At 47.8% G+C, this 23,345-nt stretch overlaps 1 protein-coding gene across 3 annotated transcripts in view; it reads right to left on the bottom strand.

Annotated features, from left to right (window-relative positions):
* Window positions 1–23,345, bottom strand: part of NHLRC3 (NHL repeat containing 3) — a 257,537-nt gene that overhangs the window by 148,063 nt on the left and 86,129 nt on the right. For all 3 annotated transcript variants that reach the window (XM_069621947.1, XM_069621945.1, XM_069621946.1), the window contains exon 3: window positions 14,936–15,086. In XM_069621947.1, coding sequence (XP_069478048.1) covers window positions 14,936–15,086 — 151 coding nt within the window. The remainder of the gene's footprint in view (window positions 1–14,935; window positions 15,087–23,345) is intronic.

Genomic DNA, 23,345 nt, shown 5'->3' on the forward strand with positions numbered 1-23,345 from the left:
TGCACAAATTCTCGTGGGGCCCGATCTTCCCTGCACTGCAGATTGAAGGCCGCTTTTCAAGCCTCTTGGGGGTTTCTGTGGGCTGAAAAGTGTTTCAAGATGGCCGCCCTGTAGGTGGACCATCTTGAATGGTTCTGGTCCCCCAGTCCAGCAAAGAAGTTGGAGTACTTGGGGGAGAATGTCCATTTTACATACTATGTGCAGTTCAGGTTATCTTTCAGATGAAGTGTCCATCATCTCCTCATAGAGTTCCAAGTGTTCCCAAACAGAATATGTTGCATTTTTATGGTATGGGGTTATGAAACTGCTAATGGCCTTAATCTGCCTAATGGGGGTTTTTTGTCATAACTCTCTTGAGTTTGTTTGCCTTCTTTGGCTTAGTCACCCGAGTCCACTCGCCCTCTGACTCAGAGGTGCTACTACTTGAGGTCCCCTCATGATCATCTAGGCACTCCCTGATTCTGTGAGCTTGAGAGGGGCTTGCAGAATGGAGGGGTCTAGTTTCTTTATTCCTGTGGTGCTCAGGAGCGTAGTCTTCTGTCTCTTCCCAGAGTCGGCAGAGTATCCCCCCCACTGCCCTAATTGGTAGAGGTCTTCAGGATGCTCTTTTTGACCTCATTTCATTTGGTTTTTCATCAAATTGAACCAACTGGTCCCTTGAAAAGTAGTATTTCTGTGGATCTAATCCCGACTCTCCCCTCATAGGAGACTTCCTTGTCAGAGACATCAGCCTTAATGTTTGGGTATCTATACAGGGACGCCCGTCCATCACTTTCTGGGGGGCGCTGACCTGTCAGTTCCATCATGCTTGGCATATTAAATTCTGATGGCCTCATGGCTTCCTGCTCATGTGAACCGGCAGCCATGAACTCAGCAGTGCACAAAGTGTTAAATGGATTTGAGTCTCTTAGTACAGAGGTCCTTATACTATGATCAGGGGTTGGCCTGTCCCTCTCAACCTGTTCAGGGTCCCTCCAGTTAGGATTAAATCTAGCACCCTCTTTTTCCAACCTCGCTAGTTTCTCTTTCTCAGCCCCTACTTCTTGATGATAAGCAGAGTTCTGAGACTTTTGCTCAGCTATCAAGGCTTTGCTGGCCTCTATGACCCGCTCTTGCGCTGCCACTTGTTTGTGGAGCCCATCATTCTTTTCACAGAGGGCCTCATTGGCTCTCTGCGCTTCCTGTATGGTTTGAGAATAATGAGACAATTTCTGTTGCAGGAAAGTCACCTCCTGAGTTTGTGCATCTTTGGTTTGGGTGTTCTCTTCCAGAGCACCTTCTACCGATCTGGCGTGCTCTGGTAGATTCACATACTCTGTTTTGAGTTCATCTAGTTTCTGGAGGGCTAACTCACTTCCCTGTAGTTCTGTTTTTAAATTGCTTACTTCCTGGCCTATGGCATCTCTCTCCTGATTTAGGTTGCCTCTCTGTTCAGCCAGGTCATCCCTTTGTTTCTTGATGATATTTAATTTTTGGTGCTCTTGATCGAATTCTGCTTGGGAGTGGAGATCAATATATAATTAATTTATTATTTTCCTCTTTCAACCTGATCTTGCAGCATGGTTATTTGTCCTGAGCAGGCTCTGTTATAGGTTAATTGTTGAGTCAGCTTCTGTTGACTCTCTGTCATGCATGCAAACACACACTCGCGCTCACACAACTCACCCGAGACAAGGCACGCTAGCAACCCGAGCCCTGGGGACTGGTCCCGGCAACAACGTGGGCCGCGCACTTCTTTTGGAGGTGCTCATGCTCGCCTTGGTGCCGGCGGTCACGCGTGGCGGCACCCCTGGTGCTGGAAAAGTCAGGTGTTTGGGGGGTTGCCATGGCGTTTGTGTCAGCGAACACTCCGCCCTTCATTCTGCCGTCCTGCAAGAACGACAGCGAGGAAGCGGTCACGTGACCACGCCAAGCCTCACGCTTTCACAAAGAGGCGGTCACGTGGTCACACTCAGCCTCGTGCTCACGTGATTCCCACACAGGAGTCACGTGACCAGGAAATGCCGGCATAAAAACTGCTCTGCTCATTCATGCAGCGCTTCTCAGCTGTTCAGCAGCGTGTGGCTACGTTCTCCTGGCAAACTTGGACTACTACGGATTTTGGACCCTGGACTTCGTATTACTGGAACTTCTGTGCAGCGGATTTGCCCTTTCTGGATTTGTCGCCTGGTTATATTCTTGGACTTGATTTGTATTTCGATTGCATTAACCCTGGAACTGTAATAGGACTGCTTTTGGCTTATCCCTTGGTTTTGGCTTTGGACCTCTGAACTGTATTTGGACCGCATTCTGTCTAATCCTTGGCTTTGGTACCCGATACTTCTACCTCCTCAGGTGGACTCTGGTCTATTGTTACTCCATTCTCCTTGAACTACCAGAGAAGAAACAGGTACACAGCCAACACCGACCAGTCCCCGGGTAAGAGATTGTTTGGTATATGATATAGCACAATATTCATTACTGTATCATATTCTTAAACCTGCTTTTCCATTGCAGCCATCCGGGACCCGGTGCTTCCTGTTTCTCCCACCTGTGGCCCCAAAGATCAGTCAGCGAGTACATTAACCCTCTCTCTGACTGGTACTTGGGGACGGAGGTACACATATCTACGCGGACTCAGATCGTGACACTCTCTTCCAGAGAGTCAATCTTTTCCTGACACTCTATTTTTACTGCTTCTAATTGGGCCTCTTGATCTGCATTATTTTGCTGTTGGCGAGCCAAATCCTCTTAATTCTATGAGATCATTTCCGGATTCTACCTCCAACTCTCGGCTCTTCTGTAATTTTTGTTCTGCTAAATTTAGATCAGGCTGGGTTTTATTTAAGAGTTCAACTTGATTCTGTGCAAGAGTTGTGTTTTCCTCATGCCTTTCCCGCATCACTTCCATGTGGATATACATGTAGGCCTCGATTCTAACAATTTTGATTTGCTTCTCTTTTATTTTTGGGGTCATATATAGCTCACTCAAGGGTTGGTGTAATAGGCCACCATCTTGCCACGTGGCCAGGTTCATGGCAGTGACCTGTTTTGTTATTTCTTGTAGCCAGACTTTTTCATCCTGTTCTGGCCACTCACCTCTGACAAATAGCTTGTGCAGAAGGTGCTCCCTAGCCATATTGACTTCTACTACAGTCATTTTGGACATGTTCTTTCTTTATTAATTTGTTTATTTATGTAAGGGTAACCTGTATTCTATTGCTTTTCAGTCTACTTTGGGGTTGATTTTAGTTGTACTTTTAGACACAGGCCTGGTACTTGGTGTATTTGTTTTTGGGATGTGCTTGTACTGTGTAACCCAGTATTCCAATCACACAAAGTATCACTACCTTGCAGGTTAATCTGATGTGTTAGACTGCCTCGGGTGGCAACCAAACTCAATCCCGGACGAGCCCCCAAATTTTGTTAAGGATTTCAATCAGGCGACACACACTTTGGTCTCAGCCTAGTATGTAGGGCACAACTGAGATGCGTTTCTCCTTATTTTATGCAGATTCAATTTGAGATGGTACACAACTCGTATCACACCCCCTTTTCAAATACCCCTGGTCACAATGGACCATTGTAGTATTTTGGGTTCATTGAAGTACTCAGTGACCAGCGTAGAGGCAGGTAGGTACAAAGAGTAATCTCTTTATTAGTTACAGGGTAAAGCTACGAACAGGGAGTAGGAGCTACAAGGATATGCATCTTTCTTCATGTAATCTCCCATCCTGAATCCCTAACTGCTATTCATGGAACCCTGAAACCCCACAGGGTTCCATGCTACCTCATACCATTGCACTGCCAGCATCAGTGCACTTGATGCAGAGCAGCTACATCCAAACATCAGACACTACAACCATGAACCAGGCTTGTTTGACGCCCGTTAACTGCTGCCCACTGACTGCATCCAGCGGTAGCTGTGCCATCCAGTGACCCGAATTACCATTCGGTGACCAGAACAGCCCAGCTGTTGACCTTTGCCAGGCACGCTGCTGGTTCGTGACCGGAACCTGTTGACGGTCCAAAAATCCCAAAACTAAAAGTGGACTGTGAGTATAATCCCTACCCCAAAGAAGCCCATAACCTATCTTGTCTTGCCTTTGTCCTATTCCCACTCTCTAATCCATCCTATCCTTATCCTGATAACTTGTAAAAAACTGTTAGAAATATCTGTGCACTCTGCCCGTGACTTTCTAAAGTGCTAGCGCAATTTCTTTTCAATTTTGTCTAGTGTAATTCTAAACCATTAGTCCTATTTAGTGTTACCAAACTGGTTTGCGCCAGGGTTGGGCGCTGGGGTGACAGGGTTGAATTCGCAAATTCAACCTTGAATCTTACTGTGTCCATCTTTGGTGGTCTAGTCTGAATACTCTAGAGTAAAAGTGTTCTTGTCACAACTGATTTCCTTTCCTATTTCACAGCTTCATTTTGCTCAAAGTGCACCTTTTTTTTATCTTGCATAACTCATTCAGTTTCATAGCTAGAGACCCATTTTCAACTCTAGAGTGTCATTTGATATATATCTATCCCCAACCCAAAAACCGCACTCCAAATCAGAGTATTTCACTTTTACATGCGTCATTTGGCTGCAATCTGTTCTAGAATTTCCACTAATATTCTAATTGTATGCCTTTTGCTGATCCATTGCCTTGTGATTGCCAGTGATAGAACTACATGCTATTGTTACAAAACATATGTATATTATAATTTAATATATAAAGAGATCTGCCTCTTATTCCCGATTACCTGCTGCTTCTTTCTATCCACTCAGAATTGAGTATTTGTGGGTTGAGGGAACAGTGCAGGGGGAAACCTTAACTTGGGTGCTATCTTTCCTAAATCAAAAAAGTGTTCCTAATCAATTGTTCTGTGTATATGTTCTAGGAGAAGGGTAACCATGTGTCTTGATTCCATTTGCATTGTGATTATCAACCCATTGGTGATTGCTGCCCCATATTAAAAATTGTATGATTTATTTTGAATTTTAAAATAAATAAATAAATATTGCATTTTACCAACCGGCCTGGTTCATGGTCCATTGTGACCCGGGGTACTTAAAAAAAGGGGTGTGATACGAGTTGTCTACCATCTCAAATTGAATCTGCATAAAATAAGGAGAAAAGCATCTCAGTTGTGCGCTACATACTAGGCCGAGACCAAGGTGTGTCGCCTGATTGAAATCCTTAACAAAACACACATAAAAAACACCCAATCAAAGATGCAGGAGCCCAGCTTTAATATATGTATGTGCGACTGTTGTCTTTTCAATCTTTAGCATGCATTATTTAGCAAAGTCTCCTTTTGTCCAATTGATTCAATAATAAAGCCAATTTGATACAGTATTCCATTCTAAAAAGGTTTTTGGATTCATGTAAGGATACAATGTATTTCTGCGTTGCTGCTTCCTTATTGTTGTGAAGCCCTGGGGTACCCTCCCGGTCCTCCTCACCTGTGTCTTCAACAGAGCTCTCTTGGGCTTCAGATTCTTTCTTTCGGCGTGGTTTCCGCCGCTCCTTGGTCTTCTTTTCCTTCTTCTGATGAAGGTAGGGGGGAGCTCCCACGGAGGCCACCTTGGCCTGACAAGTCACCCAGAACTATGGGGACCCCGAGAAGCAAGCCCCCAAAAGTCAGGGAAAAATCCTCCTTGGCACAAAAAACCCTGAGGATGTAGATGTCGGATTCTCTAGTGTAGGTGGAGCTTGGAAAGAACAGACCTCTCTGGTATCGGAGGATATTGTCCAGATAATTGGGGAGTTCTGTGGCTCTTGAGTATTTCTTAGACCCAAGTTGAAGGAAGTGTTCTTGTTTTCCAAAAAGGATCTTGATAATGCCGGAAGTACTGTGGCTGGAGGACCAGCGGAAGGAAACTCTAGTAAGCCAACAATCCTCACGAGACAGACTGAGCACAGCCTGGGACAAGTTCATGCAGGCTACGGGACCCAGCTGTCACCTGCAGAGTTACGGGTAAATGGACAGTAAGTAATAGCAAGATTCTCGCAAGGGAGTAGCCATAGGCTGCGGGCAGCCCAAGAGGCACCGCAAGGGAGCGGTGAAATAATAGTAGCAGTAGAAAGAGAAACCGCAAAGGCGGAGAGAGACGGCTGTGAGCAGCCTGAAAGGAGCCGCAAGGGAGCTGTGTTAGACGGAGAGTAGCCGAGAGAGGAATCCGCAAAAGCGGAAAGAGATAGCAGAAAGCAGCCTCAATAGGACTGCTAAGAAGCGGTTGGGCAGGCTAAAGCAGCCGAAGTGGATACGCGAAAGACCAGAGGAATTGGCCGCGGGCCGCCGAAACAAGGGTGGAACAATCCGCACTGAGACTAGCCAAGTAAAGTTGCAAAGGAGCAGAGACAGGTAACAGAGCAGCAGAAATACAAACCCGAAAGAAGCGAGGAGAGAATACACCGAAAGACCAACAGGAGTGAGGGAGAAAAGTAAACAAGGGGTGAAACTGTACTGACCCAACACCAGTAAGAGGCAGAAAGTAGTCACAGATAAATAACCTATGAGTGAAAGCAAGGAAAAAAGGACCGGTAAACAGAGTACAAGAAACAGCTATAGAACGCTAGAACTGCTCTGAACAGAGGTCTGGCTGCATAGTCCCAGGAGACGGATACAACGCAGGGAAGCCAAGTCTCCGCCCACTGATATAGTGGCGGCGGCCATCTTGGAAGAACACTAGACCGTCCAAATGGCAACAAAAGACACTATGTTACGTGTACCTCCACCTCTGCCAACACTTCCAAGGGCGAAGCATGACAATTGTCAAGCATTCATCCAATCAAGTTTTTGTCCGACCCTCGTCTGCCAGCATCGAGCACACCTTGATTAGATGAATACTACTGTGGTTCTATTCATACCACTACCTCTGTTCCCTTCTCCTCCCAGCCAATACCTGAAAAAAGTGCACCTCATAATAATAATTTCTATAATGGTTTCTGTCACTATTGCCCACTCTTACACAATGGGAAAGAAGCGTTATGACAGTATGAAACTCTTGACGCTTAAAGTTGCCCTGTCCCTAAGGTGAGAATGTTGTGCAAAGCTAGCCACCACACATGTACCACATCACCCTCTCTCTGCTTTATTCGGCCTCTCCCTTTCTCCCCCAGCTGAAGTACAGGGACAGCCAAAGTCCTCACCCCAGCGCTCAGAGGGAAAGACAGCAGCTGCATGATATCTTGCGAAACCAGCATTTAACCTGATCACAAAGCAGGCGAAGAGCAAAATTTGAATAAACCATTCACAGATACCAGCTATGTTTGGCTTAGTGGTCAGTGCACAAGCCTATGGAGCAGCACATAGGGTAAAAACCCGGAAAGGAACGTCAGGGTTTTTTTTCCTTCTGAAGAGGGGAAAAACATAAGCACTTTTCAAGTATGATGGATTAACTGAAGTACGGCCTCATCGGTAGCCACATTTCAGAGGTTGTTACTGTGTTGTAGGTTTGCTGAAAGCATCCAACCAATACCCCTTTTTGACACAATTCTTTCCAAGAATACCTTCAATCGGGTCTAGACCACCATAGCATAACATTAATAGAAACTGAACTTAAAAGCAGGTCTGGACAATAACAGATCTCAATCTGCTGTTGGGACAAAATGAGTACTGCTCTGCAGGAGTACAGTGATGAGCTGTGGCTAAAGCGCCTACTAAGCAACACACTACTACTAAAACAGCAGTGATTCCAATCAAAGGTGAACCCGGCACAGCCAGACAGGTAGACCTCCTTCACCTCATAGCTGGTACAAGTATAGTACTGTGCTACCAAAATAAAAGAATATCCAACCCAGGATCTATAAATATAAGGTACCGATAATAAATACAAACTAGTCACAAACACACAGACCACCTCTGTTAGGGAAAGCACAGTATGCAGACTTTATAATAAAGGGCCATTCTGGGTTGAAGACCAGAGTGTATAGGCACCAATTCCTACAGCAAATGTCAAAGTTGTTGGACAGGTCTTTAAAAAGGCTGAGAGTAGGGTCTTAGAAGATGCTACAGCTCTTTAGGGTCGGCCAAGGGGACATAAACCATCAGTAACTTTATTCTTGCTTTGTAGGCTTTTTACTGTAGAACCGGGAGCCTGGGCATTTTCTGCACTGATCTTCAGTTGAGTCAGAGGGTGGTGTGAACAGGAGCAAAGACAGTGATAACAGCTTGCAGGTCGAAGATGCTGGGAAACTGCAGGCAATGTCTGGTCAGCAGCACCGGAGGGCTTGGTGACCCTAGGTGTAGAAAAGCAGAGACTTGCCTTTGGCGGCAAGCAGGTTTGACTGGCTCAACACAGCATAGTGGCACCACACCAGCAACGGCTTAAAGCTCAAAGAAGCTGTTATCAGGCTGATATACAGTTGGGGATTCTAGAAGGCTTGGCAGATCTCGAATGCAGAGAAGGCAGAGCTTTGGCATCAAGTGACATTCAGAGATGCAGAAGGTGGTCATGTGGTGTGTGACGATTCCCCAGGTATCAAAACTTCTCCCCAAGGGGAAGCCCTTTCCCATGTGGCTAGGGAGGTGTGGCCGCAACTCAATAGTCCCTCTACGGGTAGTTTAATGCGGGAGGATCTCATGGCTAGGGACTTCCTCTCTGGGGATAAGGACAACCGCCTTGGATACAACCCCTTGTATTACATCACACCTATATTGAAAGTAAACCAATCTATTTCTGTAGTAACAGAGGTACAACTAAAACACAAAATACTAAGATGAAGAGGAGCACAGAAAACATGAGGATTACTGATTGCGCTAGTACTGAGATAAGGTGTCTCACAGGAGGCATGAGGAATACCAAAAAGCCATTAACAATAGGTGTTGACGTTACGTTGGGGTGGAGTAGGCCTGATCGGAGAACCCAGGAGTTTCGAAGTCCACACTTGACCTGAAGAGAGTGCTCTGCAGAGGACGCCGGCGAGTGGCTGAGGGAGACCTTATGAGCCCAGTGAGAAGCAGGCAAGGCTGTGCACGACCTCCAGGAGGAGTTGGACCTGAACGATGCAGAGACTGCAAGAAGCCACAAAACACAGAGCCGCCGCAGAAGCAGTGACGAAGCAGACAGCTGCAGAAGTGGGAATAGGACCGACCCAGTCCCTGGAAAAAGCAGAGCCATGCAAGCAAGTACCAGAAGGTAACAGGAAGCACGGGCGGACCGATAGGGATGTGGTTGGGAGTAACAAAGACTCTGCTTAATGCAGGGAAAGCCTGAGGCCAATCAGAGGGCCATCAAGTGTCTGGAACCCCAACAGAACAGAAGAGTGCATCCGAGGAAATCTTCCTCGTACCAGTGGCAGGGATAAGTCCACTAACCACCAGAGAAGGGTCTGGACCCACAACAAAGAGAAGAATGTATCCATGGAAATCTTCCTTGTACCAGTGGCAAGGATATGTGCACTGACCACCAGAGAAGGGTCTGGGACACCAACTGGATCGAAGAGTGCATCCAAGGAAATCTTCCTTGTATCAGAGGCAGATATAAGCCCACTGACCACCAGAAAAGGGTCTAGGACTTCGATATAAGTGACTTTGCTGATCCAGTGAAAGAGTGCAAAGATAAAACCCAAGTTGTAAAAGAACTCTCAAACACCCGGAGAAGCGAGTCATTCTCCTGATGAGAAAACAGAATCCTTTCAAGTACGCAGAAGAGACGCCAGGGGGAGGGAGCAATTCCCCATGGCCTTAGAGAGTGGGGACTAGTACCAGTAGAAGAGAGCCATACTCCTGGGCCAGAAAGTTGACTTTACAAAGTGCTGCAACTAACTACCAACTCAAAGGGAGTCCTCCCCCACCCCCGGACATCCTTTTATAAGAGGACATTTTGGGAACACCATCCGTATACCAGGAGAAAGTAGTCCTTCTCCGGGGAAGGAACTTTCTGTTGGACTACTACAAGCCAAGTGAAAGGAGTCATTCCCCATTGTACCTTGTTTCATGAGAACATTGTGGGAACGCCACCTATACATCAGGAGAAGGGAGTCATTCTCCTGGATTATTATTTTCTTCTTTAGTTGTAGTGTAAGGGATAGAAGTAGGCTGTAACATAGGATGGCAGACTTTCATTTGGGCGGACATTCTGACAGATCCTTTAGTGTTAGTTTGAAGCAGGGAAACACATCTTAGAGATCGGGACAGTAATGATTTATTTTACATCAATAAAAGTCTATAGCAACAATTATGCCAACCTTGTGTCAACTTCCTTCGTCGAAACCCTTGCATGTGGTGTCAGAGTGGGATCTGACTCAACCGATACAAATCGGGGAACACTGAAATATTCCAAACTTAGCAGCTAGGCCCCTGGTCCCATTGTAGCTACTAGTGAGTCTATAGGTTTTGACCTACACAGTAGTCGAGATGTCTCCATAGAGGTAGAAGAGTGCCAGTCCTTCCCCACAGGACTTGTCACCAACAAAAGGCACCTACATCTGCCTAGTATCCAAGTCCGGCCTAGTTTGGAGATACGGCTTGGACGTAATGGCTGGAGTAATAGACCCAGACTACAGAGGTAACATAAAAATCTTAATTCTGAACAATGGTAAACAAACATATCATGTGAAAACTGGGGAGAACAACTAGGGAATCTTAGAAGGGGCCCTCTTTCCCAAACCCATAGAGGTTCAAGAACAAGTGCTCATGGAAAGAGGTACTAAGAGTTTTGGATAAAACTGATAAAGAACTCCCCTCACCCCTCATATATTGTGACCCCATAACCCTGAGGGCCACTGGTGAAGAGACCGAGATAAATCCCGACCTAGCTTTCCCGCAACAAAATTATCCTATTATGTCGGAAACCTTCTTAAAAGGTAGTTCCGGAAAAATAAGGAAGGTCTGAAGATGGCACTTCTTTGTCTGAAACAAGGTCTTCTCTATCAGGGACAAGGCATGCCCGAAGGGAGAACTAGAACCCAGATTGTCAACCGTAGGAGCCTTGGGAGGTTAGCCCACGAGATAGCTCATGCCCATTTGGCTTCGGGACACTTGGGTACGGCAAAAACACAGGGGCAAATTATCAACCGGTTTTATTAGCCGGGGGTTTACACTGATATCAAGAACTTCATAGCAATGTGCCCCTTATGCCAGAAAACAGCTCCACACTCCCCTCCACCAGCCCCATTACAACCTTTTCCTAAAATAGAGGTACCCTTCTCTAGAATTGGCATGGACATAGTGGGTCCATTAGAACAGTACAAACTAGGGACAATGTATATTATAGCAATTTAAGATTTTGAAACTGGGTATCTGGATGCCTTCCCGATGGAAAATAATACATCACAGATTCTTAAACACCTAATCCCTTTTCTGTCAAGAGTGGGCTTTCTGACAGAAATATTAACCGATCAAGGGTGTGAAGGAGATCTCACAGATCAAAACCCTAGTCACCTCTGTTTACCACCCTCAGACAGACAGCTTAGTATAACGTTTTAATAAAACCTTAAAGAACGTTCTAAAAACAATTAGTGGAAGCAGATAAATGCAATTTGGACACAATGATCCCTTGTGCCCTTTTTGCCATCAAAAAAGCTCCCCAGGCTTCTCTAGGGTTTTCCCCATTTTGAGCTTCTTTAACGGTGTGACCCCACTCTAGACGTACTGGGCATGCTCTGGAAACCGTGGGAAGAAAGGCAAGGGGCAGTGTTACTTATGTCCCCAAACTGCCCAAAGACTTAAATAGCATTTGACTATCGTGCAGGACCTAGTCCAAAAATATCTAGGGCCAGCCCAAGAAAGCCAAAACACTCATAAGGAAGTATCACAGTCCTTTTCCATCGGACAAAAAGTGCTTGCCCTCTTACCCACCTCAAAGCACAAAATGCTTTTGGGATGGTATGGACTTTATGAAATATTAGAGAGAACAGGTCCCAATACCTATAAGGTCGCCCAGCCGGACAGAAGGCTCAAACTCCAAATATATCACATAAACCTTCTAAAGGAGTGGAAGGAGGACATGGGGGAGTCCTCTTCTGTCCCAATGGCCAACTTATTAAATGAAGAAAAATCATAACATAGTCTGGTCCCCTCTGATCTACGAGAGCAACAACAACAGCCCATCCAAGATCTAATAGATCAATTCCCAGATGTCTTCAATAGTGAACTTGGGTGAGTGAAAGAGACTAAACATTACATTTGCACACCCCCAGGTAAGGTGATTAACTTGAGGCCTTACCGAATTCCGGAGACAAGGAAGAAGATAGTCCTTCAGGAGGTGGAGACAATGCTAGCAGCAGATATAATTGTTACGCTCACCTGGTATCCACAGGGACGCCACCCAGCCGGGTTACTCGCTGGTATACTTCTCAGCTTTGCCCAGATGTCTTGCTCGGGTGTGGTTTAAATAGCCCAAACAAAATAGTCCAGGTAAAGTAGTCCCTAGGCTACCACACCCAAAACACTAGACCGCATAGCTTGGTTCCTAGGAACCAAGCTATGTGGATGCCTCCATGTTGGCTGACAATACAATAAAGCAGTTCCCAAGCACATTGTTTTTCATGGTGTATGAGCCTGGCGCCATAGGCGCCAGGACTAGCCCCATGAGGGCTTTTGAAGAGGATGCCAGGCTGTAGAGGCCAGAGTTCTGACTCCACCTGGCCAATGGGTTTGCCAGAGGGGGTTTTGGGCGAGGGTTGTGACAATAATTGAACCATCACAGAGTCTGTGGTCATCACCAATAGCACTTGTGGCCAAACCAGATCAGTCATGGAGGTTTTGCATAGACTTTGCATTGACTTCCGAAGTTGAACATCGTATCCCGTATCCCATTTTGATAACTAATCCGATGCCTCGGATCGATGACCTCATCGACAGACTGGGATTTCCATGATTGCGCTAACGAAGGGCTATTGGCAGGTGCCACTGAACCCCTCTGATGAAGAGAATACAGCTATCTCCACCCACGGAGGACTATTTCACTTCAAAGTCCTTCCCTTCAGACTTCACGGGCCCCAGCGACCTTTCAGCGGCTGATGGACCAAATACTGTGACCCTTCACCTATTCTGCGGCACGTATCTGGACATCATAATCCACAGCAAAACCTAGGAGAGAACCTGTTTCACTTCACTTACGCTCTGAGGCAAGCCGGCCTTACCGCTAATCCTAAAAAGTATCACCGCGCACATTTGGCGGTCAAATATCTGGGCTTTTTGCGGGGAATAGCTTAGTCTAACCCCAAGTAGAAAAAGTCAGGGTTGTGCAGGAAACACCTCCCCCAGACACCAAAGGAGACTAAGAGCCTTTTTCGAGCTTACAGGTATTACCAGAGGTTTATTACTAATTAGAACACTCTTGTGGTGTTTCCATGTACATGATTGGTCAATCTGCAGGCTATGGAAGCTGGTATAGCCCGCAGATTGTATTTAGCCCAGAAAGTAATTGATGGCGCTTACCATCGCTGCACCATCGCCGCCGATTATAGGCCGGAAAACACATTTGCTCCCTGGAAGTAAATTGCAGCTTTGCCTTCTTATCCACCCGCGACCCATTTAGGAATTTAAACAGTTAATGATCTGTGTTGCCGTACATGGGTGCCTGATGTGGCCCTGTCCCCTCAGGGAAGTAATCAGAAAAAATGCTTTAATTTCAGTCGCTGCCATCCCAATTTTCCCCGTATTCCAAACCTTTAACTTCCTCTTGCCCTATGCCCTTTTTCTTGACCAATTCCCCTTGCCCATTTCCTGCAACTGCTTACCAGAATTACCAGCAAAGATTCCAGCATTCATTTACTACCTCTGAGAAAACAAGTAAAAACAGGTTTTAGTGGTAACTGCTGAACAAAAACAAACACAAACATAGGCATTTAAATTATGTGGAATGATCATTAAAAAACATAACTCCATTAATTCCTGAGTGGAGCAGAAGTTAAGTTGCACACCCGTTTACATCGGCCAATAAAATCCTCAGTAACAGGCATGCACTACTGGTCAGAGCAGGTTTGAATGTATTGAGAATACGGAGCACCTACCAGGAATACTCCCAGAATCATGCAGGCAACAGGCCGCACTGCACAGTCGGAACATGACCTGGTGGTGATGGAAAGGTGGACCAAAACACTGACCACTAGGGACAGATGCAGGGCAATGGTGGAAGGGAGGGCGGGTTTCCGGAGGAGTTTAATGGGTGCTCCTTCAGAGCAGCAGAGGTAGAACCTGAAAGCTCTATTGAGCAATTGAATGTTAGTTTTGTCTTTTATGTCTGATAGAAGGGGCAGAGAGTGCATAGGGTGGGCAGGGGACAGGCACATTGGGAAGGGGGCTAGATCAAAGATTGCCCACAGGGGAGAAGAGGGAGATGGAGGCCGCCCATGAATAGATCACAAGATAAGAAGGTGGAGATTAAGATCCCTGTCAAAGACGACTGCAAAGTTGTTTACTTTAGGGTAGGGAGTAAAGAGATCAAGGGGAAAAGAGATTGAGGAGAGAAGAGGAGAGGCCTTGGGGGCTGGGATATGGAGGACTTTGCAGACTCATGCTCAGTTCCTCAAAGACAGAAGTGCCATTCAGTGACAGGTAGCAGAGTGGTAGCTGGAGAGCCTCTGTGAGAGGTCAGAGGTGAAAGAAGAAAAGGACGTGAAGGGTGTCATCCACAAAGGGGTGGAACGAGAGCCTGATATATATGATCAGTTTACCATGGGAGGAGTTGTACAGCATGAATTTGCACAATAAAGCTCCTTTCCAATGTTCTGCCAGAAGCCCATACACATGTACTATAAAAGTTGCAGGCTTCTAATGCATGGACATTCGCATTTCATAATGCAGGCCAGCACCCAGATCTTCTACAGCCACTTCTGGGTTTGTACATTTCCTATAACACCACCTGTCAACATCATGCATCAATTCTCACAGTGCAATGGGAAAAACCTGGACCAAGGGTTAAAGTGATATTTCATTCTTTCAGCACAGCACACGTGGCAGGATTACACGGATAGCCCCTAAACATATGCTCTAGTTTTTGAAACTACGTTACCATTTCCAACATCTGTTATCCACACGGACTGCTGGTCGGGGCGGTTCACAGCAAATATACCATGGGGCATTTCAATTGTAGAGGTGTTCCAAGAGCCCAAGAACAGGCCATCTTCTGTGAACACGAGAACCTTGGGTACCTTCTCGCCTCTCTGAAAACAAGAATGTGCCTCCATTTAATAAACTCAACCCTCTAGTCTGAACCAGGAATTTCATAATTGTTCTAGAAGTATTTCTTTTAAAACCTTAAAGTAGCATCCATTAGAAGACTTGAAAAGGAAGCCAACTTAAACAAAATGATTTGAATCACACAGCAGAAAACTCTAAATGATCTCCCTTCCCCAAACACCATCGAGCTATATAATTTGCTTCACCAACTAGTGAGTGTGTCAGCATATTGCCATCTTTTGCGTGCACAAGGCATTCTTTATTGTTAGCATGGCCATGTTGCAGACATATGTGCCTGTCCCAGCATTTTGTCAAGGTTGTGGGAGGTAATGGTATTAAATGGGTAGCAAAGTATGATAACGAAGGGAGGAAATAAAAAAGATGGGTGGTACATATGAAATCAAGAAGAAATGGAAAAGCACAACAGAGTAGCTAATGAGGGAGATTAGAGAAGAGGAATAGGATATTTTGTGAACACCCAGTAGTATCAACAACTCAGAGTGTGACCAGGTCAATGTACATGCGGTTACAGATGGCCTCAAGAACACAGCAACTCTCAAAGCGGTTCAAAGGTTTTTATTCAAAGGTTTAAATGGGGACTCCTTCAGGGCCTCTGACATGGGCTTTTACCTCCCTAAATCCCAAGGTGGTCACTACACATCAGTGACACCTACAGTCTATGATCTGGCTGGTGAGAGCCTTAGGGCAATCCCCTCCTCTATCTGGCTCCCCGTGGGAACTTCTAGGTGGATCCTGACCAGGGTCCCACAAAAACCAAACGTTCTGAAGAAGGGATGCCTTTCAAAGACCTGGGTCACACTTAGCCTTACCCTTTGTTCTCCTCTGGCTGATGTGCTCTCCTGTCTTGCCCTTCTACTCTCCTCCCTTCTCTTCCTCCCACTCTTCTCCTGACCCTCTCTCTACCCCACTCTCTCCCTCCCTCGATCTTCTGTCTCCAAACGCCTCTTGTTAAGCAGAATCCCATGCAGTGCCCTTAGGGACCACTACACACAATTATGACTACAGGTGGCAATACAAGTTTACCTTTGGTACAAGCCTGGACTACTATGTCATAGTGGTAGCAGTGGCGGAGCAGCCAGGCTTATCTCAAGAGTATATGAGCAGTAGCAGAGATTATGCAAAGGGACCACAATTACTGTGACTCAAGCAAACACTGACTCAAGGTTTCAGGTAGAAAAAGACATTTATTTTTAAACCCTTCATTATAAACACAACACTTCTATTAAACTTCAATAAAAACCACAGATTAAATAGACTACAACTAACCAATTCACTTTGTACAGTAAGTCTGAAGGTAAGTACCCTGTGTTGGAATGAACCGGTATTAGGCACAAAAACACGTTACAGCGAATACGAATGCGATCACTTTTTGATAGTTCGGTCTATTAAACAAACACGTATCCGTGACATGAAATGCTACCGGGGCAAAAACACACTTAGCACCTGAGATACCTAGAGGGAGTTGGAGGCAAAAATCACAGGCAATATTTTGGTTAGGCAGGCAGAATCAAGAAACGTTCAGAGACAGGAGTTCAAAAGTCAAAGGGCCGGAGCCTAGGTCGAAGACACCGGGGCCCGTTGCCGAAGATCACACGGTCAGACAGTTCACGATTCAACGTAGCCAAAAGTACTTGGATATTGTAAATGTTCGGAAGCAAAAGTTATAAGAAGGAGGGAAGACAAGGTCAAGCCTTTTAAATGAAGAAAAAGGGATTCACCCTGTTTCCTCAAGTAGAACACAGTACCTTGTTCCAATGGTGCAGCTAGTGCCCCGGCAGTTGTTCCTGTTGGTTTCCCGCAGACCCACGATTCCTGGAGCTTCGTTGTGAAGGAGGACGTCTGAAGGGGGTCTGCACCACACAGGGATGAAGCCGGCAGCAGCGACAAGGAATAATAGGTGCGCTCCTTAAAAACAGGAGAGGCTCTTCAGGTGGCTATCCGGACCACTACAGCAGTGTGCAGCGATTTCGACCATGGAAGAGGATCCTCTGGCTGTAGAAGATGAGCTGGTTATCCCCACCAAGCTCAAGGGAAGAAGACTCCGGACTGGATCTTTTCCGAGTTGTTGAAGGGAAGATGTCTCAGGACTGCAGCAGTGCTTCACCGGGACTGGGTAGTTGCAGCAGCCGTCGTTCTCTCCACTTCTCTTTGGTTCCTTGAAGTTCCAGTGGCGACTCTCTGACTTCTAGCCCAAGAGACCTGCCTTTTATGCGAAAAACCCCCATTCACACAGCCTGGCTGTCAATGACCCAGCAGGGGGGTTATCCAGCCCAGACAACTACCCTAGCCAATCATGACAAAGTGTGACTTGGGTTTCCTAGGATACCCTGTGCAGGGGGTGACTACACCCCTCCCTCACATTCAGCCCACCTAGACTCCCAAGCGCCTTGAGGAGGGCTTCTGGGCAGAAGCCCGCCAAAAAACAGTGAACAAAGAAGGCAAACCTAGTTTGCCGCGCAAAGTAAAACACAAGAAGGACTTTAACAAAAAGAAATGGCGAATAAACCCAACCCGAGCCAAAAGAGATGATTTGGTCAAGCAGATTTATGTTCGCGGCTAATATAATAGCCAAGAACAGTACCACGTTTATCTAATATTGCGGTAGAAAAGGTAGGCTAGATACCACTGCCACCAGCCAAGTCTAAATGTTAAACAGAGCGAAACAATGCTCTAGGAGGTACAGATAAAAAAGGGATACAAGTTCACCCTTTCCAGTACTCCATGGAAGATGGGGTGTACTGGATCTGTGGTAGATTGACTAAGTAAAGTTAATGGTAACTTTACCCTTTTCTGGGAGACAGTAGTCGCCTCAGAAATGGAGTCGAGGGAAGTCTCAAAGACAACCCTGTGCCACGGCACTGAAGGTGCTGTGTGACACACACAAAGAAGTGTGTACTTCAGAGTCCACAATCACAAAAACAGATGGAAACACATAGCAAAACACAGGTAAGAGTGGAGGGAAAGCTCTCACTCTTACCAGGTGGAAAAAAATAAACTCCAGAAGTCCAGGAAAGCTGCTGGGGGACTCACTAGGTGAGGGAAATTAGCCATAAATGAGAATTCTCCCTAACACCTCTTCCCTATACACTCCACCACTCCTCTCAGTCAGTCTTCCATCACCCTATTCATGTGGTTCACTCACTCTCATGCAAGCCCCTTCTCTTATCCTTAACTCTGCCACTCTTCACTCACCAAACACACACTCAAGTAAATTTTTCTCTCACCAACACACACCTCATCGTTCACACAGTCTTTACATTCCTCCTCCACACTCTGCTGCACCGTCCTTCCTCCTCTTGGTCTCTGTCCTTTGACCTCACCCGAACATCCCACACTACCCGGTTTCCTATCTCCCTCTTTATAATCCTCCTGCCCGACCCATTGGTCCAGGAGCCCACCTGGTTCCCTAGGTCAATCGCTGTCCTGTTTTTCCCCTGTATAGTGTCCTACAGGTATGAGCCCTAAAATTGCCTCTGAAGCCCTCAACTTTCTTCTCAAGCGCAGTTCAGCAATGGCAACCTGCAACAAATATAGTCACTCTCAAAGTTACCATGTGTGTGGTCTCCAACCATGAGTCTGCCGGATGATTTCTGCTATTGCGACCAGTGCGAAACACCATTATTGCCAAAGTCCCTATTCGCCCCTCCTGAGTGCCAGTCTTCAGCACAAACCACTGCCAGCTCTCTCGCTGTTGGGTTGCTCATTCCCTTAATCGCCGCAAATACTTCTGGGATCGGGAGTCCTGAAAAAGAGGAACAAGAACACTCACCAGAACCGGGCACAGCAGATATAGGCTGATAACAAGTGGTACTTGACATTTGTAGCCAGGCACAAGTAGAATGGACAAGAGGGGGGCGTGGCAAACCGCCATGTAGAGCGGACGTGTCTCCTGAGAGCTACGTGCTGATGCGCCATGATAAGCTGTTTTAAGTGACTTTAAAGTGCTCCGGAACCCTACAAGTTGCACCATTCGCCCCAGAACCTCTTCAGCAACTATCGTACCGTCTCCCAGGCGGAGAAGAGACGGCTAACACCTCTACCCGCGTGCGAAAAGTGTCGGTGAGCGGATTCAAAATGGCAGCTCCCACGCCCTGATCCCTCGAAAGGCCGGAGCGCACCATCACGACTGACGACGCTGCCCGCCGGTGGGGGAGGAAGATCCTGCGCTGCCGACCTGTGCCGGGCCTGGAGGAGGGGGCTGAACAGCTGCACTCATCGATTGAGAGGATCGACCCTGAGGCCCCTGCCTGACTGCGCCCTGCCCGCGGCGCGCGACTGGGCTGAGGTGTGCCCTGGATAGTCGCGAGGGCCCCCGGTGTGAGCGGTGGCCGACTGGTGCTGCAGAGGTAGGGGGGCGCGGCGGAGGACCAGCCCGGACATCCACATTGGCGGCTGGGTGCGTGGGGCCCGTGGCCGCGCATTACTCTACCCCCCTGCGCCTGACTTCACCGCTGGTAGCAACGCAAGAACTTGGGCTTGCCTCCCCGAGGCGCTGAGACCCCGGCTATCTTTTTTTCCCCCACCTGCATGAACCTTCATCGGGGGGGGGGAGGTGTGGGCGAAAACACCTGTCCCCTGCCTGCAGACTGACGCTCCGGTGAACTGTGAGGCCCACTTTTAGGGTCCCCACCACTCCACAGCCGACAACAGGGGGGGCCGTCCGGCGCACAGCGCGCCCGCTGGAAGTGAGACACCCTTTGCTTCCCGAAATTGGCCTGCCGCTCCGCAGCTTCATATCATTGCCCTGTCGGCCCTGCGGCAGTAACAAGAGTCTCCCCTCCGCAGCTGCTGCTAGCGGCCTCCCGATTGCGTCCCCAGCATTCTCGGTGCGATGAGGCCCTGCGTTGACGATATGTCCGGCAGAGGCGGCAGGCCCAAGAAGCAGTGCCAGACCACGATGGACACCTTCGCAGCCTGCGAATCCCCAAATTCCGAGTGCACAAACAAAGCGGCCTCGGACGCTCAATCTAACCCCACGGCAGTTGTGGCTACAGAGCCTAGTAACACCCAGATACTCGAAGCCATCAAGCTTTTCCAGGCAACAATGGAAAACAAAATCGACGCCGTTGCCACAGACCTGGGCCTCCTGCGTCAAGATGTCCGTTCCCTGGCCGGCAGGACCGAGGCGCTAGAAACATAAGTCTGGGAAAACACTGAATCCAAAACTCACGTCCTTCGAGACGTCGATGAGCTTCAGCAAAGGTTGAAGAACTTGGAGGACAGAGCCTAGGAGGCGGAAGGGAGGACTCGCCGAAACAATATACGTCTCGTCGGGCTGCCAGAGGGTTCCGAAGGCTCCGACCCCACTAACGACATAGAGAACCTCCTGCTACACGAGGTGGGAGCTGGCAAACTCTCCCAAGGCTTCACCATCGAGAAGGCCCACAGATCCCTGGCTAAGAAACCACCGCCGGGGGAAGTTATTCTGGCCTTTTCCCGAACTGGTGGCCAAATCCAACGGGACTCTGCCAAAATCGCCATATACCCCGATTACACCTTTCAGGTCCAAATGAACAGAGCGCAGTTCATACACACGAAAGCCAGATTGAAAGCCGCCGGACTGCATTATATATGCTCCTGTATCCTTCTAGGCTTAAAGTGCTGCATAACAATAAGGCGCACTTGTTCGACACTCCGGCTCAGGCCAGGGACTGGATGGACGGTTTACTGATCCCCGATATTGAGGAAAGGAAGCGGAGACCGAGATAACGATCCTCCTGTCATCCTGGTGGGAACTATACTTTTGTTTGAACCTCTACACAGCTGAATGGATCCTCCTTGCGGAGACCAAGTTCACTCCACCCCCTGATTGTTTCTTCCTTTTGGGTATATATACCCGCCCGTAGGGCACCTGGAGACCAATGCACGGTCCAACAGAGCAGAAACGGGACAGTCATCACGAGGGTAACCTCGCTGGGCCAGTTCTATGTTTGGGGATTTCACAGTTAAAGGGGGGGTGGAAATAAGTGAGTTTTTGCACAAGTTGGGGACATACACTGGGACATATCGAGACCATGGGAACAATTCACATGCAACGCAGCACCATCAAGACCTCGAGCTCCACCTGTTGCATACAGTAAACCACACTACGCCTATGGCTGACACAATAAGGGTCGTTACTTGGAACGTCAGAGGCCTGAACAGCTTCGTTAAACAATGGCATGTCCAAACCTACCTGAATACGATGCAAGGTCGGAATCACCATGCTGTAAGAAACTCACGTAACTGGCAAGAAACTGGAAGCCCTGGCCAAAACTTGGCATGGTACCCTAATAGGTTCGGCTTACTCCTCCTACGCCAGAGGGGTTCTGATTTGGATTGCCCACACTGTTCCTTTCAAACTCACTTGCACTAAAACAGACAACGAAGGTAGGATGGTGGTGGTGTGCGGCTCCATCGAGGGCAAAGAGGTATACATGGTCAGCTCTTACGCACCCAACCATGACGCGACTGCCTTCTTCCATTCCCTTTATACGCGACTCAGCCCGTATGTGGACAGAATTATGATATGGGGGGGTGACCACAACTGTACCCTTGACCCTCTACTAGACAGATCAGATAAACACGATCAACCCTCCCCTCCAGCCAAAATACTTTCCAAACTAATCCAACAGTTGCAACTCAGTGACCTATGGAGGGTCCAGCACCCTGAGCAACGTGAGTATTCCTTCTACTCCCCGCCTCACGCCGTACACACCAGGCTGGACTACATTTTTCTCAGCCTAACACAACAGTCCATATTTGTTGATACGTGCTACCTGCCTAGGGTGCTGTCTGATCACTCTTCCCTACTGGTAACCTGGGAGGTGTTCCCGCCTAAACCCCCTATACCCACATGGAGGCTGATGGCTGAGGCCCTACTTGACTCTGTATTCAAGGAACGCATAAAAGATAGTACTGAAGAATATTGGCAAAATAACTTGCATAGCGTTAGATACTTGAGCACAACTTGGGAAGCATACAAGGTGGTCATGAGGGGCGAGATGATTGCAGCAGTTGGGGGAGCTCAGAGATCCATTACATCCTCGCTTGAGCACGCAGAGAGGGACCGGAGTATGCTCGAAGGCAGGGCTGACCCATCCCCTGACCAATTACAAAAAATGGCCGAACTTAGACAAACCTGCCTAACTCATTGGGAATCCCTCGGTAAACTGAGTTACGCCAAGCACACAGAGAATCCATGCTCTGGGAGACAAGCCGGGCAAACTATAGCTTGGCTCTATAAAAGGGAGACCCCCAGACCACCCATCTGCCACATACTCACACCTGACGGCACCGCCGTGGATACCCAACAAGAAATCAATTCGGTCTTTACCGACTTCTACCGTAGCCTGTACTCCAAAGCCCCGCCCCCCCTCCGACACCAGGATCGAAGACGCCCTTGACGTCATTGACCTACCTAAATTAGACTCGCAATTGGCTGAGACCCTTGACAAGCCTGTCACTCCCGACGAGGTCAAGGTGGTAATTAGATCGCTACCAGCTGGGAAAACCCCGGGTTCGGATGGGCTCCCGGGGGAATTTTACAAGACCTATGAGGAAACACTCGCCCCAATATTGGCCCAGGTCTTTAATGAGGCCTTCGAGCGTGGTACCCTCCCGGACTCCATGAGTGAGGCCGTGATTATACCCTTACTTAAACCGGGGAGGGATGGGGCAGATTGTGGTTCATACAGGCCCCTCTCTATGCTTAATGTAGACTGCAAGATCCTTACTGCCCTGCTTGCGAATAGAATGCGGAGTGTTATCCATCTGTTGATCCATCAAGACCAAACTGTATACGTCCCGGGGCGCTCCATGCGAACCTGCGCAGGCTACATCATGTCATTTATAGCACTGAGGGAAGGCCGCAGAAACTTGCAGTGGCGTCACTAGATGCCCACAAAGGCTTTTGCTTCCGTGAGGTGGGACTGGTTGTATGCCACCATGGCCAAAATGGGAATAGGCCCTATATTCCTAAAGTGGACCCAGCTAGTTTATGCTAACCCCACTGCGAGAGTACACACCAACAAAACCTATTCCGCTAAATGGTCCCTACACAGGGGCACCTGCCAGGGGTGCCCTCTGTCCCCCATGTTATACATTCTTGCCGCGGAACCAGTGGCGGCCTACCTGAGACAGGAATATGGGGAGGGAGGCATTAAGATAGACGGGGTGACCCACCTCATCTCTATGTATGCTGACGACACCCTTTTGTACCTTCAAGACCCTGAGCACCTCCT

This window comes from Ambystoma mexicanum, chromosome 5q (genome assembly GCF_040938575.1).
Source record: "Ambystoma mexicanum isolate Mex_15411 chromosome 5q, UKY_AmexF1_1, whole genome shotgun sequence".
In the NCBI taxonomy this organism is placed as follows: domain Eukaryota; kingdom Metazoa; phylum Chordata; class Amphibia; order Caudata; family Ambystomatidae; genus Ambystoma; species Ambystoma mexicanum.